Genomic DNA, 15,474 nt, shown 5'->3' on the forward strand with positions numbered 1-15,474 from the left:
AGGGACACAAAGAGTCCCAGTAGATAGACGGGCAGGTTAATGACGTATGTATATATGTATGTGTGGATGACCAACCGGTTCAATCTAGAGGCAACAACGAATTCCAACAGGCAGACGGACAGGATATAATTTCATTCATTTCCTTCCACAGCCTGTTTCATGATCAACATCTGGACAGTGTTAAAAGGATGTTTCAGTTGATACAAGTAGAGCGTTTCTTATTTTGTTTGTAGTGGACAAACAGTTAATGAACTCCACACGAGTTCACTAACTGTAAGCCAAAGCAGTGAAAGACTTAGGCGACTGAGGGCCCATTGATGGCATCTATTTCTCACTGTTTCACTTTCTTTTTTGGACAATACACCTCCACAGAAATTACAAATTTGTCCAGGCAATAGTATTACAGATGAAGGGCAGTGCCATGGTGAACTATCCCTGTGTGTTGAGGGGTATTTACTGTCCTTTGCTAATTTCATTAATTTAATAACTGACACAGTAAATAAAGCCATTTCCCATTCCTAGTTCAAATTCTCCTCACTGCCAGTGAGGTTGAGAGATTGTAGCTTGACTTTATCTAGATGTGGTTCAGATATATTCGCACATACAAATTGTACTAAATGTGTGGCTATTTATGTGCATCTTCTTACCACAGACTCTATAAGGGCGTCACAGGCTACTGCAGTGCGTATCGTGGAGATGTCTGCCGCACCATTCTACGAGATGATTTGCTGGTTTTCTTTAACTCCTCCCTCTCGGACCCCGAGGACATGCAGGAGTACCTGGTTCAGAGCTGGTGGACGGAACTGGAAGGGCTCAGTATGCTTTGTAGCCCTGCTATACGCTCACTGCTCTGCCACTCCTCCTTCCCTGACTGCAACCCATCAGGGTTAGGACCGGCACCTAAACCTGTCTGCAGGTAGCATTATGTGTCTTTTTGCTCTTTGTTTCACCTGTTAATATATACAAATGAATGAGTCAAAGAAAAAATGAATGAATTGAATAAATTAACAAGAAGTGATACATTTAGAAAGTAAATTAACAAAATAATTAATCAATAAATGGAGCATCATCATGTATTTCTTTTGTTTCTCAAACAGAGAACACTGCCTGGCAGTGAAGGAGCTGTACTGCCATAAGGAGTGGTTGGTACTGGAGGGCAGCAGTTCAGTCCAGCCGGGCCTGTTCAGCTCTGTCCCTGGGTCCCACACTCCCAGTTCACTGCTGCCCAACTGTCAGAGCTTGCCAAGTCTTCGCACAGACCCTGAGGCTTGTACACATGTCCCTTTTGTGGGTAAGATATCACTTACTGAGAAAACCCCCCCCAAATAATCCAAAAAGGTTTATATGCATGAGTTTGTTTCCGGCTTACAGAATGTAGTGTGTTACAGAAGAAAACAAAAGACTAATTAACACACTGAAAAGATCAATTGACTTTATGCTTCACGTTACATTTAAAAAAAAATAAAAATTATATTTGATTTATTGAATTACTTTGCTAGAATGTGCTAAATCTAACAGCTTGAGCACAGCATACAAGCAGACAGGAAATGACATGAAAGTAAAGCAGCAGTTGGCTGGCTGCAGTTACTTGTATGCAGATAGCCAAATAAAGCCTGGCCTGCTAGACTGCAGGTCACTGATACTGATGAGGTCATTAAGAGGGTCTGACTAGCTGGGCCAAAATATGCAGCTGCAGGTGTGTGACTCGAGTCTCTAGGCAGTAGTCTGCATGTTTGCTTTGTAAGATAATCATCACTGTACTGAATTGACCTGAAGTGGTGCGCTGATTTCCCCATGAAATGTTTTTTATTCAGATGACTTCATAGCCGTGCTTCCTCTTTATTATTTCCTTCCTCTTTATTTATTAATAATGTGTTTAATCTATCTTATTTTGTCCTCTTCTTTTCTACATTTCAGACATCAAGAGAGACCAAATTACAAGTAAGTGTAAAAAGAGTTTAAGTACCAACAAAGATGTATCCAGTCATCAGAACTAATCTCACACAGAAATGACTTCATAATTTATTAGATGGTAACATATTAATCCTAAATCCATTCTGTTCTGGTATGAACAGCAACATGTTATGATGACAGAGGCCGTTTCTACCAAGGCAGTGCGAATGTGACGAGGTCTGGGATACCATGTCAGCCATGGAGCCAACAGGTATTGTGGTTTGTGTGTATGTGTGTGTAAATGTTTTTAAAGCCACACTGTCACATCACCACACACTGGGCCAGATTTACTAAAGGTTTGCGTGAGTAAAAATGTACGCAAACTTGATATCACAGCAAAATAACATGTAAGGTGTCTACTAATCTACTAATGGTGTGCACGGAGAATGATGTCTTCCAAAAGTGGAAGGTAGCACCTGTTGTTCATTTATAACTTTTGCCTTAATGAATATGCAATTTGGGGCATTTCAATTTTATAGTGCAAAGTAATAGAAGGGTAACAAATACAAATACATTTATTTACTACACACAATGTGATCCAACAAGCCTAAAAGCAATTTCATGTGAGTGCAACAGCATCTGTTTTAAATTTGTTTGAAAGGAAAGTGCAAACCGCCAAGTGTTGCGCAGAGAAATAAACCAAGACTTTTACGCGGTGGCTGCTTTCCCTTCCGACTCTCCATGACGGAAACCATTAAAACAAGCAAAACCCTCATTTAAATACTGCCACCTCTATTGTGTTTGCACCTGTTGTCATCTATGCAATAATTCTTAGTTGATCACCCATAAGATACAATTGCACGTGCAATATTTTAGAATGCAGACAGAAGATTCAATAGAATTGACCCTTCAACAAGCTACGCCCCGAATACACAGCTGACCAATCACAGCGCAGTATAGGACTCCCTCTAACTGAGGTCCGACACTTTCATGGCAGAGCTCCATTTACTCTTATGGAAAATGCGTCGTTAGCTAACTTTTTTTGGCTGTATTTTTCCAAGATATGGTCAAACGCTGTTCTTAAGGGCACTTGAAATAATTACAATCACTACCCAGAGAGGTTGAAAGGAGAAGTTCTATTCATTCCCTTTCCAAAACCTAAAACAAATCCAGAAAAATGTAGGCTGTCTCTTGTTTCTAATGTAACGTTAGTTAGCTAATGCTAGCTAAATTACTACTAAATGTAACGTTATAAATCCCTATTGTTTTTAAATGGTTGTAATAGTGACTAGAGACCTACCCAGCTGTACAGGAGCAGTGTTGATCCTTAATATTGTTGTCCTCTTTCTCAATAGTCAGGTAATGCAGTGGTTCACTTTTATACTGTGATATGTAGGCTTTAGCTTCTGTCTTTATTTTTTTCAAGTCAGTTTGACAGCCTGAATAAAACCTTCAAATGCACAATGCAACTGCAAAACCATCTTCTTCATTCTGAGATAGTTTTTTCCAAAATTTTGACAATATTTCTCCAGGGAGTGAAGTAATAGACAGAGGCAGCGCCATGATAAAAGGGGCGTGGCTTAGTGAAAGGTCAGTTGGTTTAATAATTCAGTTTCTACTGGGAAAAAAAAATACTTATTTAATTGTATTCATACTTTGTGTGTGGATGTTTAGTTTTATATCAAACATTCCTGACCTCTAACCAGAAACCAAAAAACACAAAAGTGCTTACAACTGCAAACACACACACACACACACACACACACACACACACACACACACACACACACACACACACACACACACACACACACACACACTCATACTAACACACACCCCTGTGGCCCAAAAGCGTATTCATGTTTTTATGGCTCTACTCAGTAGAGAGGGTCTGTTAGGGTGAACTGTTAGTACTCTCCTGTGTAGTGTGTGTGTGTGTGTGTGCCAGATCAGCAGAGAGGGAGGGACTCATCATGTCACATCCTGCCTCTGGAAGCAATTAGCTTTCACACGCATATGCTGCACAGACTCCATCACTTACACACACACGTTGCACTTGCTAACAGACACACACACACATACATTGAAATTGAGAGAACGTGTGTCGCTCTCTAATGCAATTTACAAATATTTGCACATTCTCTCCACCCAATGTTGGCTTACACTTTAAGTTCTCAAATAAATAATTTTTTTCTCCCTCACACACTTCCCAAACCATGTACACATTAGAGCACATAATACTAAAAAATATGAAGGCTACATCTAACATATCCCCTGAAGTACAAAAACGCACCCACAACGTCACAATGGTTTGGTTTCCCACACAGGGAGAATTATCAGCTTAACGGATGTCTGTATCTGCTTCAACGAACATCCCCTTCAATCGGAAAACACAGGACATGATTTACTGTCTCCTACTACTGGTTGATATTGGCCAGAGTTGCTTGTGTGGGTGTATGTTTGAGAAAGAAACAAATCATAACCCAGGAGAATGTAAAAGGTAGGACCCACTTATTTTAATTTAAGTTTTATGCTCTCCAAAACCAAAAAAAAGAGTGAAAGTGTAAAGAATGGATTAAACAGCGTGTTTGTCTTCTCTAATTTAACCTGCAAATGTTAGCATTTACGGCTACCTAGCTTACTACCAACAGTAGTAACCCGATAGCCTACTTCCAGTGGAATTTCATACAGCATTATTTTGTGGTAGTGTGCTCTGACGTAAGCTACAAAATTTAGCATGTCCAGCAAACTGGCTTACTACCAACAGTAGTAACCTAATCTAGCAGAATTTCATACTACATGTTGTGTAGTATTTCCGCACTGTGTTGGAGTCTTTTGTGCGTATACACACTATTTACAGGATGCTTGTAACAGCTTGAAGAATTAAAAAGTCAGCTAAATACAGATTTGCTTGCTAGCTATAGCTGAAAAAATCTGCTAGCAACAGTTGTGATTTGAGTGAACAAAATTGATGGTTATGGAATAGAAACGAGAAGCCTGCTTTTGTCTACCACTGTCTGAAATCAAGGACCCACTGTTACAAAAATTACTAAGAATTTTGAATGGTAAATCTGCCACCATTATCACTGTAAACTGCATACCTTATGAGAACGGATATCGTGACAAGTGTAGCAGCAGCAGGGGCTTAGTGAACTGTCAATTAGAGCACCATGATACCAGTGTATTGTCTACACCAGTGGTTTCCAAAGTGGGGGCTGTGGCACCCTGGGGTGCCTTGAGGATTTGTCTTAATCAGTTTTTAATTTATAATGCATTTTTCGCATTTAACCACGGTAAACATAATTTACATTAACAACACTTTATGTTACTTTTTTTTTTTTCAATTGTTAAAACCAACATCTGCCGACAACTTCTCCCTTCAGGGATGGGTTAAATTGGATGACAATGGTCTAAAAAGGTTTGGGAACCATTGGTCTACACCAGTGGTTCTCAGTCTTTTTTGGGCCAGTGCCCCCCTATCCATTATCCAGGTCCCTTACCGCCCCCCATCAAAAAAGATGTTTGTTTAAACTCGAATTGTTGTGAATCTTAAGTGTAAACTCGCCTTAGAATTTCCAACCAACAAACGCCCCCAAAAGCAGCTCAGCGCCCCCCCTTCCAAAATATTCCTTCCAGTGCCCCCCATCGTCCTCGGAACGCCCTCTGGGGGGACGGTACAGCCCCCGTTGAGAAACACTAGTCTACACTAAAAGTCAGGATATAAAGTTAAAGGTAGTAAGAATATAGCATGTGTTGCTTCCAGGAAGAAGCTGGAATTTGGTGATATGATGTTTTGGCCAAACGTTAGTTAAAAGGTAGGCTGTTAAACAGGATGGGATCATTTTGATGATTATGCTTAAGTTCCTGGCCAACATTAAAGCCTTAATTTCCTTTTGTAAGTATAATACTAGCACAATTGGGATAATGTCTACTGGAGCAGATCTCCCAGAGGGTAAAGTGAGGCTGATTGCACCATTTTCATTCTGAACTTCAAAAGGCCTGTACTGTATGTTTCTTAACTAAATGAGGTTAAAAAACTTCGACATTCTTCTTTTTTAGGAACACGTGTTTCACAAATACTGAATACGAAGTTACACAGTATCAAGCTTCTTTGATATTTTGCTCTAAGTCCCAAATCCCCAAATCTCAATCCCTCTATGTTCACTTGCACTTGTCTACTTATTATATTAAAGTTAATAAATTAATATCCTACTTGCTACATCTTCATTTATTTCAAAATAGGGCTTAGAGTTCATGTTAAAAATTAACATCCAGTCATTTGTGATTGTGCATGTAATGAGTGTGTATTATTATGTGCGTCTGCTTCTGAAAATTTGAGACATAATCTATGTGTGCAAAACAAAATAGAGCAGGAGAAATACATTTTACATATTTTTGTTTTTCCTTGCGTTTGGAAATGTACAAAGAAACAACCTTGAAAATAATTTGACCAACTTCCAACTTAATTTAAAATCTCTTATTTACTAACGGTGGATTTATAGTTGAAACTAGAGTGTAGCTTTCAACTGCCTACCTGGTCCATTATTGCATTAGTGTTGCAGGCAAGAGCAGCTGTTCCCAATATTTTCAGTCAGTCATTGACATTTCTAAAATCTACAACAGAAGCTCATTCAGTGATGGCTTGGTTCAAAGTCATCATTTACGTTCGACGCATCACAGAGCATATGTTTTTGGGCAAATGTCTTTTATAGTGGATATAAAATTTTCTGCACATCTGAGTACTTTAGGAAATCATCACAAAACTCTAATGTTCCACACGTCATATGTTAGCCCCCATACATACGCATGCTGTAAAGTCATGTGAGCAGTGTCTGAAGTGTCCTGTTTTGTGCATATAAATAATAAGGTTTTAACATACCATTAAAACATATTATTATTCTGATGATGTGTTTAATGAGTGTCATAATAAGCCCATAAAATGTGATGAATGTAGTGACCATCCGTTATTACTCAAAAGTTAATTTGCACAGTTAATTTATTCACACAATATATACTGTATAATGCAATATGGTAATGTTTGTAAAGTAGGTTATTACATCAAGTTGTTCTATGACATTTTAAATTATTAACAGGTAAATTTGTATAATTTGGCAACAAATTGTGGACTTAGTTTGCCATCCTGCTGGCATGTGACTTATTGTTTTTAATATACCCGGCCCCAGTGGGAAATCAACCCTGTGAGCAGCTTGCTTGACACATACAGCTACAGCAGCGCATGTGTTGGATTCAGTTCATAGCTTCACATCTCTTGGAGGAGGCTGGACCATTGCTCTTTTGATGACTAAAGCTCATGACACGTGAAGGCACCAGATGTTCAGTGTTTGAGTTGGCACTTTTTATGCAACCATGCTACCACTAAAATCCCATACATTTTACACCCTCTGCAGTTATTAAACTGTAACCTTATGATAGATGTTAAAAAGGGCCTTGAAAAATGTCTTAAATTATTTGAAGGGCATTGTTAGTTTTCGATAAAGAGTCAGAAATTTCTTGGAAAAGTAAAAACTCCATTCAAATCTGCCTGCAACAGCTGGTGAACAGTCCAGGAAAAACACACACAAACACATACATGTATTGATCAGACTTCACTGTCTCAAGAAAAGTCTGTTTTACTCTTTACCCCTCTCCGGAGCACAGACCAGAACAAATAATGTTTTACTCAAAACCACCACAGTCTGGATCCCAGAAGATACAGCACACCTCTGACAGGACATGAAGTAAAGGGCTAGTTTCCAAAATGCTACAGTTGTTCAGAAAAGTCAACTTGCCCTGTTCCTCTTGTAGCTGATTCTGTACTGCTTATTACTTTTAAAAACTAAAACTAAAAACTTTATGGCTTTGTTGAGAAATGGTCACAAAACACTTCCTCTTGTTGATTTTCTCCACACTTTTCTTCTTTGTCTTGTCCCATAGGTTCCCCACCAGCACCGCCTGTCTGTAGATGTGATTCCAGAGTTGAAGAACTCAGACAACAACTGTAGGAACCCGGGTGGAATCAGCGACAAGCCCTGGTGTTTCACCTCAAATCCGAACATACGCTGGGAGTACTGTGCGGTGCCGCAGTGTGGGGAGACAAGCGTGGTGTCAGGTGCTGCCTTCTGCTGCCTTCTGTCACTTGTTTCTTTCATCAGTTAGCAGCTAACATGTGACTGTAAATTAGCTTGCCACCCAAAGTCAAGACACATCCTGTATACACTGTCCCCTCACCATTTTTTCATGAAGTTGTGATGCTACACTGGACATTTCAACAATATAATATAATTGGACTTGTTATACAGTGTGTTATCTCTGACACCCTTTAAATTTTTGATAAATGTTAGCAATATTTTGGGCCCGAGCACAAAACCTGCGAGGACCCATTTTCTTTCTTCTACAAATGAAACTCACTTTTGGGGGCCGCTGTAAAACTCAAGAAACTTTGCACACACATCAGGCGGGGCAAAAAATTGCGTATTTTATGGGTGTGGCAAAACGGCTTGCTAGCTCCCCCTAAAGGGCAGTCCCTGGGCAAACATGCAATAAATGCTTGGTTCTAGTGATACTTTCAGTGCTGATAAAACAATTGATATCTTTTCGCCTTGAACTGTCTCCGTGTCCATTAGTGATGAAGCCAGAGTCACCAGGTCCTCGTCAGACTTCTCGTCTCCCTCCCACGGCCACAGGATCATCTCCAGCGTACTCCATGTCCGTCATCATCATCATCCTGACTGCACTTGCAGCTGCGGTCTTCTTCACTATCATCCTCTTTGCCTGCCGTAGACGGAGGAAGCAGTGGAGAAACCGGAAGAGGTGAGATGCAAACAAGAGGCACAGTTTTCTTAATTCATATATGTGTCCACCTTTGTATTCCTCAATCCCCCTCTCTCCACAGAGCTATGGAGACCCCCACAATGAGCGCTCTTCCCTCGGAGCTCCTGCTGGATCGACTCCACCCCAACCCCATGTACCAGCGGGTTCCCCTGCTGCTAAACTCAAAGCTGCTGGCGCTAGAGTATCCCCGTAATAATATCCAATATGTTAGAGATATTGGAGAGGGAGCCTTCGGACGGGTTTTCCAAGCCAGGTGAGACAAGGAGATAAAGGAAAAGGGCAGTGAAGGAGTAATGGATTCAGACTATAACTGTAACAATATATACTCAGACTATTATATAATTTTGCCATGTCATCATTATAATCGCTGCCAGGGGCTAACATGATGATTTGTTGTTTTCTCAGGCAGAGAAAGAGGAATTGGTCAGACAGTATTCAGAGGGGGTGGGGGGTTAAAGTGGCTACACAAGGCCTCTCGTCCTTCTGAGAATTGCTGCGTCATTCACAAAGTCACAAGGAGAGCTGCTGTAGGTGTCACTTTCACTCCACACTGACCCTGTTCACAGCAAGACACAAATCCCTATGATTAGACCAAATACCAGACGTGGATCATGCAGTAGTTGCATTTCTAAAAAGTCATAAATCTATTAAAAATCTGGACACTTTCATTGACAATTTTGTGATAACCATTACTGAATAGCATAGCTGAATTGGTAAAATGTAGAAAGGAAAGTTTTTCTAACCTTGCAAGACTCAACAATCTCACATTTTCACAGAGAGGAGCTTAAAGAGCAAAGGATCAGGTTATGGTAAAACAGAAATATACCGTTTAAATAGGGGGATAACAGCGCACATTTGTCTTGTCTTATCATGTCTCTTCCGGAACACATTCATATTGTTGCACTTGCTTGTTCACATGAGTTTCAGAAATAGTTTCATGAATGAAAATGACCTCAAACCTCTTTGATGAGGAGGAGTTTAGGGCCCTTCAGAAGTGCCCAAAGTGTTCTGTTCCATTGTGTACTGGGTACTTGACTGCTATAAAATTGCAATTCAACAACAGACATCATACACACAATTACTATCCATCATGCCACAGAGTGTAGTTGACCTTCTGTCTATGGCGTTGCACAGACACCACATAGAGCTTCAATGCTGCTATGTGGAGCACGACAGATAGTACAGAACATGTACTAGTACAGTCAGCAAAGCATTATAGTGGTTGGTGGCATTTTCACAGTAGCACCTGCATGTAGAAATGTAGATCTTGGAGATGTCCTTCAAGCTAGTTGGTAATCCCTTAGTGAAAGCTGGAATGGTGCAGTATATGGACACCCCTGAGAACATAATACACACACAAACACACACTCTAATACACACACATTTGTAACTATACATGTGAGGATATTGGTGTCATGTATTCCTTAGTGTGTAATCTTAACTGTTATGACTGACTAACCATAGCAACTATTATGAAGAATTAAGTGACTACTGTAACCGCAACCTAAAAACCAAATTTAACCCCAAAATTAGGACAAGGTCCTTATTTAACCACATCATGACTCTGCAGTACAAGAGCACAAATACTGACATACACACTCACTACTGAATGCATGACCAGAAACAGGCAAATACAAACTTTTTCCTGTAAGCACATGCACTGAAGTGTACAGTTAAACAATTAAATAAACACACAAGCAACACATGCATTTGGTCACGCTCTTGTTGTTAAACACAGACACACACACAACATACACAGGGTCCTAAATAGACCCAAGGAGTAAATACCCCCCCCCCCCCCCCCGACAGATGGGCTTCAATCTGTAGTTTCCCAGTGTGTTAGTGACTGAGTGTTTCCACGTGTGTGTGTAGTTTTGTGTGTGCAAGCTACATATAAATCTACACTAAGAAACAACAGATTGACTTTAGTCTGCCCCTCTAGTGAGCCAGCACTGAATGTGTGTGTATGTATGTGTGGTGAATGCATGTTTCCTCCAAGGGACTGACATTTACAGTGCACTGCACTCATACTGTTGCTGTATTTTGCTAGGCTGCTTGTTAGAAGACTAAAAAGACCCATTCAAAACACATGGTTACTGAAATCTGGTTAATGCACATAATGATTGACTTGGCCTGGTGCAAATGTTTTTTGTTAGCCCTTTTCTTTGTCTTGTTGTCACTGTCACAGATTATAGCAGGTGCGAGTTTTCCAACTTATGCAAGGTAACATTACATTGCTATAGATTTAAATCCCTGATTGAGCTCCGCAACTAAGACAACAATTAGAAGTTCAGTCTACAGGTCTCAGCAAAGTCATGAAAAACACTGCTCAAGTCCAAGTTCCTGGCTCTGCTGTTCTCTGTTGAGAGTATAGAATTCAGTTCTTCAATTCTTGCCCCGTGCTGCTCCTTAAATAAGACAGTGTTAGTTACAAGTAATTATAGTGTTATTGTTGAATGGTTACTTTCGAGACAGCGTGAAACGGTCAAAATCGCCTTCCTTCACGGGCACTTGACAGCTTCTGGCCCACGGTGCAACTGTACTGGTTGCACCTTCATGTTTAAGCCAGTGTAAATGCATTACTGAAAAAACAAAGGTGCATGTTCATCGTCTGTGCTTGAATATTTTTGTAATGTTTGTTTGTTGCAGAGCACCAGGCCTGCTGCCGATGGAGTCTTTCACGATGGTGGCTGTGAAGATGCTGAAGGAGGAAGCCTCAGCTGACATGCAGAATGACTTCCAGAGAGAGGCAGCACTCATGGCTCAATTTGACCATCCAAACATCGTACGGCTCCTAGGTGAGTGGGTTTGCATGTTTGTGTGTGTGTGTGTGTGAAAATGCAGAAACCAGATTTCCAAAGAGGCTGCACTCACAAGTTTGAAAATTGAAAAAAAAGGTAGTGTGGGGGTAGAAAGAAGTGACCTTACCAGACCTCAGTAGCTCACTCCTCATCTCTACTTTGACGCTGCATTAGCTGCTACTAGCATAATACACCCAAATCTCCGACCCAACTGTTAGCGGTCAAGTTGCATTGAGGGTAATGTAGGTACCAGGTTTTGACAAGGAAGAAAGACGCATGGAATAAAAAAGATGATATCTGTGCTTCACTTCTGAAGGAGAGACTTACTCTTTTTATAATCATCTTTCCTCAAACAGCATTTTGCAGAGTCAAAGTCCACTGTTTTGGCTCACATCTTCACCAGTGGTCATGTTGACTGCACTTCATTTAGTAATCAAGCCATAATCTGTTAATCTGTATTGCTGCTCTTCTTTACTTTTTACATGCCCATACCATGATCTTGTCTTGTGGTAAGCATGTATAAAAGCTGACAAAAGTGACAAAAGTTTGACCTGAAGGAGTAGAAAAGATTCTAAAAATCCTCTTCTTTGCTAGTTGCTTTATATCTCAGTGGTTCATACATGCAAATGAAAGAAAGAAAAATAACTAATCATTTCAAAATAAAGGGGAACTGCACACAAAAGCCCTGCTTGTACATTTCTTCCTTAGGGGTGTTTTGTGTGGAAATGCAGGTCCTAGTTTCCACTCACATGCTGTAATTCTACTGAATGAAGTCATGTCCTCAGATCTTTTTTGCTGTAGTACTATAAAACCGTTAGAAATACAGATAGGACTGTTTGCCCGTAAACAAGTGCTGCCTGACAACCAATGTCTTTGTTGGCCTGAGTAAAACAAATGTCCTCTATTAAAGTTTATCCACTCTTATACAGCCTATCTAATCTAATGCAAACAGCTTGTATCCAAATATGCTGCCAGGAAGACATTTAGAGATACAACCCACTCTATGTGGCACTGTCAGTGAGTAAACAGGGTCATTGGTCATTGGCCAGTGCGGAGAGTTTGTTTACTTTGGTCCATTTTATGGCTCCACTGGTTGTGAAATATTTTTGAATCAACATTCACCACTGCAGAAATTTTTTTTTTCCAAAATGTCTATCAAACTTCAAGAGCATATATTTTCTGAGTGACATTCATTTTGGATGACTCATCTGGGGGGTGACACACTAATGCAGAAGTCTCTGCTGCTGCACCATGAAACCAGAGTTGATTAGATTATTTACTTAACCTCTAATTACCCTCTGCACTAATAATACACCGCAAATCATGTGTAAAAATACATGCATCATCCATAACATGCATGTGTGAAAATTAGACATGCCATGTGTCTGCATGTCATAGTGTCGCATGTGCGTGTGCAGGATGGGGCCTCTGTTTTATGTATATTTAGCAATGGATGCAGCTACTGACCTTCTACTGAGGCTGCTACTGCTAAACTACAGTCGTGTTTGTGGACACGCGCACCCACACACACACACACACACCCACACCACGGGGAACAGTGATCAGAGCTTGTTTTCTGCAGAACTGTCTCTCTGACCCACAGGGCATGAACTAAGTGAGCATGACCTCTGAGCCTCCTCTTCTCGCCTAAAGTTCCATGTGAGCATGTTGTTGCTGTTGCAGTTCTTGTGCCGACTTGGATATCACATTTAAATGACAAATCAATACAGCTAAACCAAAGATAATGGCTTAATGGCTACACAGTGGAAATATTCTAGATGTCTTCTGCATCATTTTTACAGCCCTACTGAAAATTCAGCCTGACATACGTTCATAAGCCGTAAGCGGCCATCCATTCAAACATTTTATTTGTTTTACCATGATAACGGGATGATCTTCTTGTGATCTTGAGATAACAAAATGATTGTTGAAGAGGATAATAAAAACTAAAAAGATCACCCAACATAGAGATCAAACACTTAACACTTACACTGAGAGACCTGTGCTCTACTGACTGAGCTAGCTAGGGACAATGAAAAATCCTTTAAAATTATTCTGAAAAAACGTGCTGACCCCTGCCTTAGACTATCATTTTGTCATCTCGAGATCACGAGAAAATTATCCTGTTACCATGGGAAAACAACATTCGTTATCTCGAGAAAATTTATCATGGGAAAACGGTGTAAATAAAATGTTTGAATGGATGGTGCTTAGGACTTCCATAAATATGTGTTATTGCTTTGTTCTGTGGGTTTGAACAAAAGGTTTCAAAATAGTTTGAAATATCTGGGCTACTGGCGGGTCAGTGAGGTCAGTGAGGTTCCAATTGATGTTTCACACAGAAACAGAAGCAGTCAAGTGCACTAAATCAGAATTCTGATTGTGTAACCACATAAAGTGCACAAATCATGGGCTGAATTAGAAAGGACACTGACAAGTTTTGCAAGGTCTCAATCTAAAGCTGGCTATAGAAAGAGAAACTGAAACTACTGTCTGATTCCAGTGAGGGTATTTCTTTTCTCGTTGGCAGACCTGGTGATTTGCTATGATTTTTTTCTTAAGAGCCATTAAGTACTCAAAATCTGGTTGTGGATGCCAGGTTACATGAATGGCACATCTACAACTGCTGCAGGGCAGTAGGGGCTCTGCACAGTCACCATGGTGTGTGCTTTTTTGTTTCAAGCAGCGCACATTGCAAAAAGCATTTACAGGAATGTAGATAAACAGGCAAACAGCCACTCTTTTACAGAGGTAAAGTAAATCGGTAGTAAATAAAGTAGAATGAAATTAGTGAGTGCAAACTTCTGCCCATGCTAAAATATTACACCTGAAGACATTCAAATTTTAAGGAAAATTGATTACTTGAGCAAACATCTTTATTGATTTTATCAACTCAAGTTATTGTCTATTGAGTCTTAGAAAGGATGTGTGCCCACGATATTTGATGGAAATGTATTCATTAATTCATTCAGGAATTAATTAATAGACGAGTATGTTTAAACTAATCTATTAAAACAACTTCTTTCCACATCAGGAGTGCAAACAAGTTCAGTTGTGGCAGCTGTGGAAGCCCTCGCTGCCAAATACACAACATTTTGAGTTTCCAGAATCCTAAATGAAGTTGTCACACACACAGGCTCAGAAGAAGGAACAAGGTTAATTTAGAAACACACCATGTTTAGATCACATGGCTACAAATTTGAGACTGTACATCCACTATGCGCGAGAGTTTATTTGTGAGCTGGTTCGGTCTGTGTTTATGTCTAGGTTGAATATTTATTTATTTGTTTTACAGTGAATTAACTCATTGTATGATACTGCAGCGTGGTTTAATGATGTCACCAATGTGTTTACATGGTTGCATATTTGTATTTGTGCTCTCAAACCTCTGTGGTGGGAAAATGCACAACTCACTAGAGACCATCTTGTGATGGGATCACACCAGCCACGATGCCAAACTGTGTGTACCGTGCAATGGAACACATGGCATGAGAGAAGTGAGTCTGGAGAAACAGGAGGCAGATTTATTCACTATGCCTCACCATCCTCACAGGGTCAACTTTTAAACTATGTTAGTTTTCATAGAGTATGTGTTTGGCTGAAATATTCCCAGGTTTGAGAGAGAGGAATGTACAACATTAAACATGGTTAGTTGTGAATACATTTTTCAAGGATCTAAAAGAGGCTCGCAACCTAGGTGTTATTTTTTCCTTCAGAACTGTCCTTTGATGCTCTGGTGGTTAAAGTGGTGCAGTCCTGCTTTGCTCAGCTGTGACTTTGAACCAAGATCAGGTCATTCCTTTCCTCTGCAGACAAAGGTCACCCATGCTTTTATCTCTTCCAAACCGCAATGCACTTTATTCTGGTATCAGCTGGTGTAGCATCCCAAGACTGCAGCTGATACAAAACGCTGCTGCCAGGGTTTTAACTCGTACTACATCACGCTAAT

General features: G+C 40.2%; 2 protein-coding genes across 4 annotated transcripts in view; one reads left to right on the top strand and one right to left on the bottom strand.

The window, feature by feature from the left end:
* rassf6 (Ras association domain family member 6) overlaps positions 1–15,474 on the bottom strand; it is a 54,414-nt gene that overhangs the window by 33,819 nt on the left and 5,121 nt on the right. The window lies entirely within an intron of this gene.
* musk (muscle, skeletal, receptor tyrosine kinase) overlaps positions 1–15,474 on the top strand; it is a 34,596-nt gene that overhangs the window by 16,572 nt on the left and 2,550 nt on the right. Inside the window, exons 13-20 of the mRNA XM_046067684.1 lie at positions 653–916; positions 1,098–1,291; positions 1,918–1,941; positions 2,076–2,164; positions 7,828–8,002; positions 8,517–8,703; positions 8,786–8,977; positions 11,374–11,522. Coding sequence (XP_045923640.1) covers positions 653–916; positions 1,098–1,291; positions 1,918–1,941; positions 2,076–2,164; positions 7,828–8,002; positions 8,517–8,703; positions 8,786–8,977; positions 11,374–11,522 — 1,274 coding nt within the window. The remainder of the gene's footprint in view (positions 1–652; positions 917–1,097; positions 1,292–1,917; positions 1,942–2,075; positions 2,165–7,827; positions 8,003–8,516; positions 8,704–8,785; positions 8,978–11,373; positions 11,523–15,474) is intronic.

This window comes from Micropterus dolomieu, linkage group LG13 (genome assembly GCF_021292245.1).
Source record: "Micropterus dolomieu isolate WLL.071019.BEF.003 ecotype Adirondacks linkage group LG13, ASM2129224v1, whole genome shotgun sequence".
NCBI lineage: Eukaryota > Metazoa > Chordata > Actinopteri > Centrarchiformes > Centrarchidae > Micropterus > Micropterus dolomieu.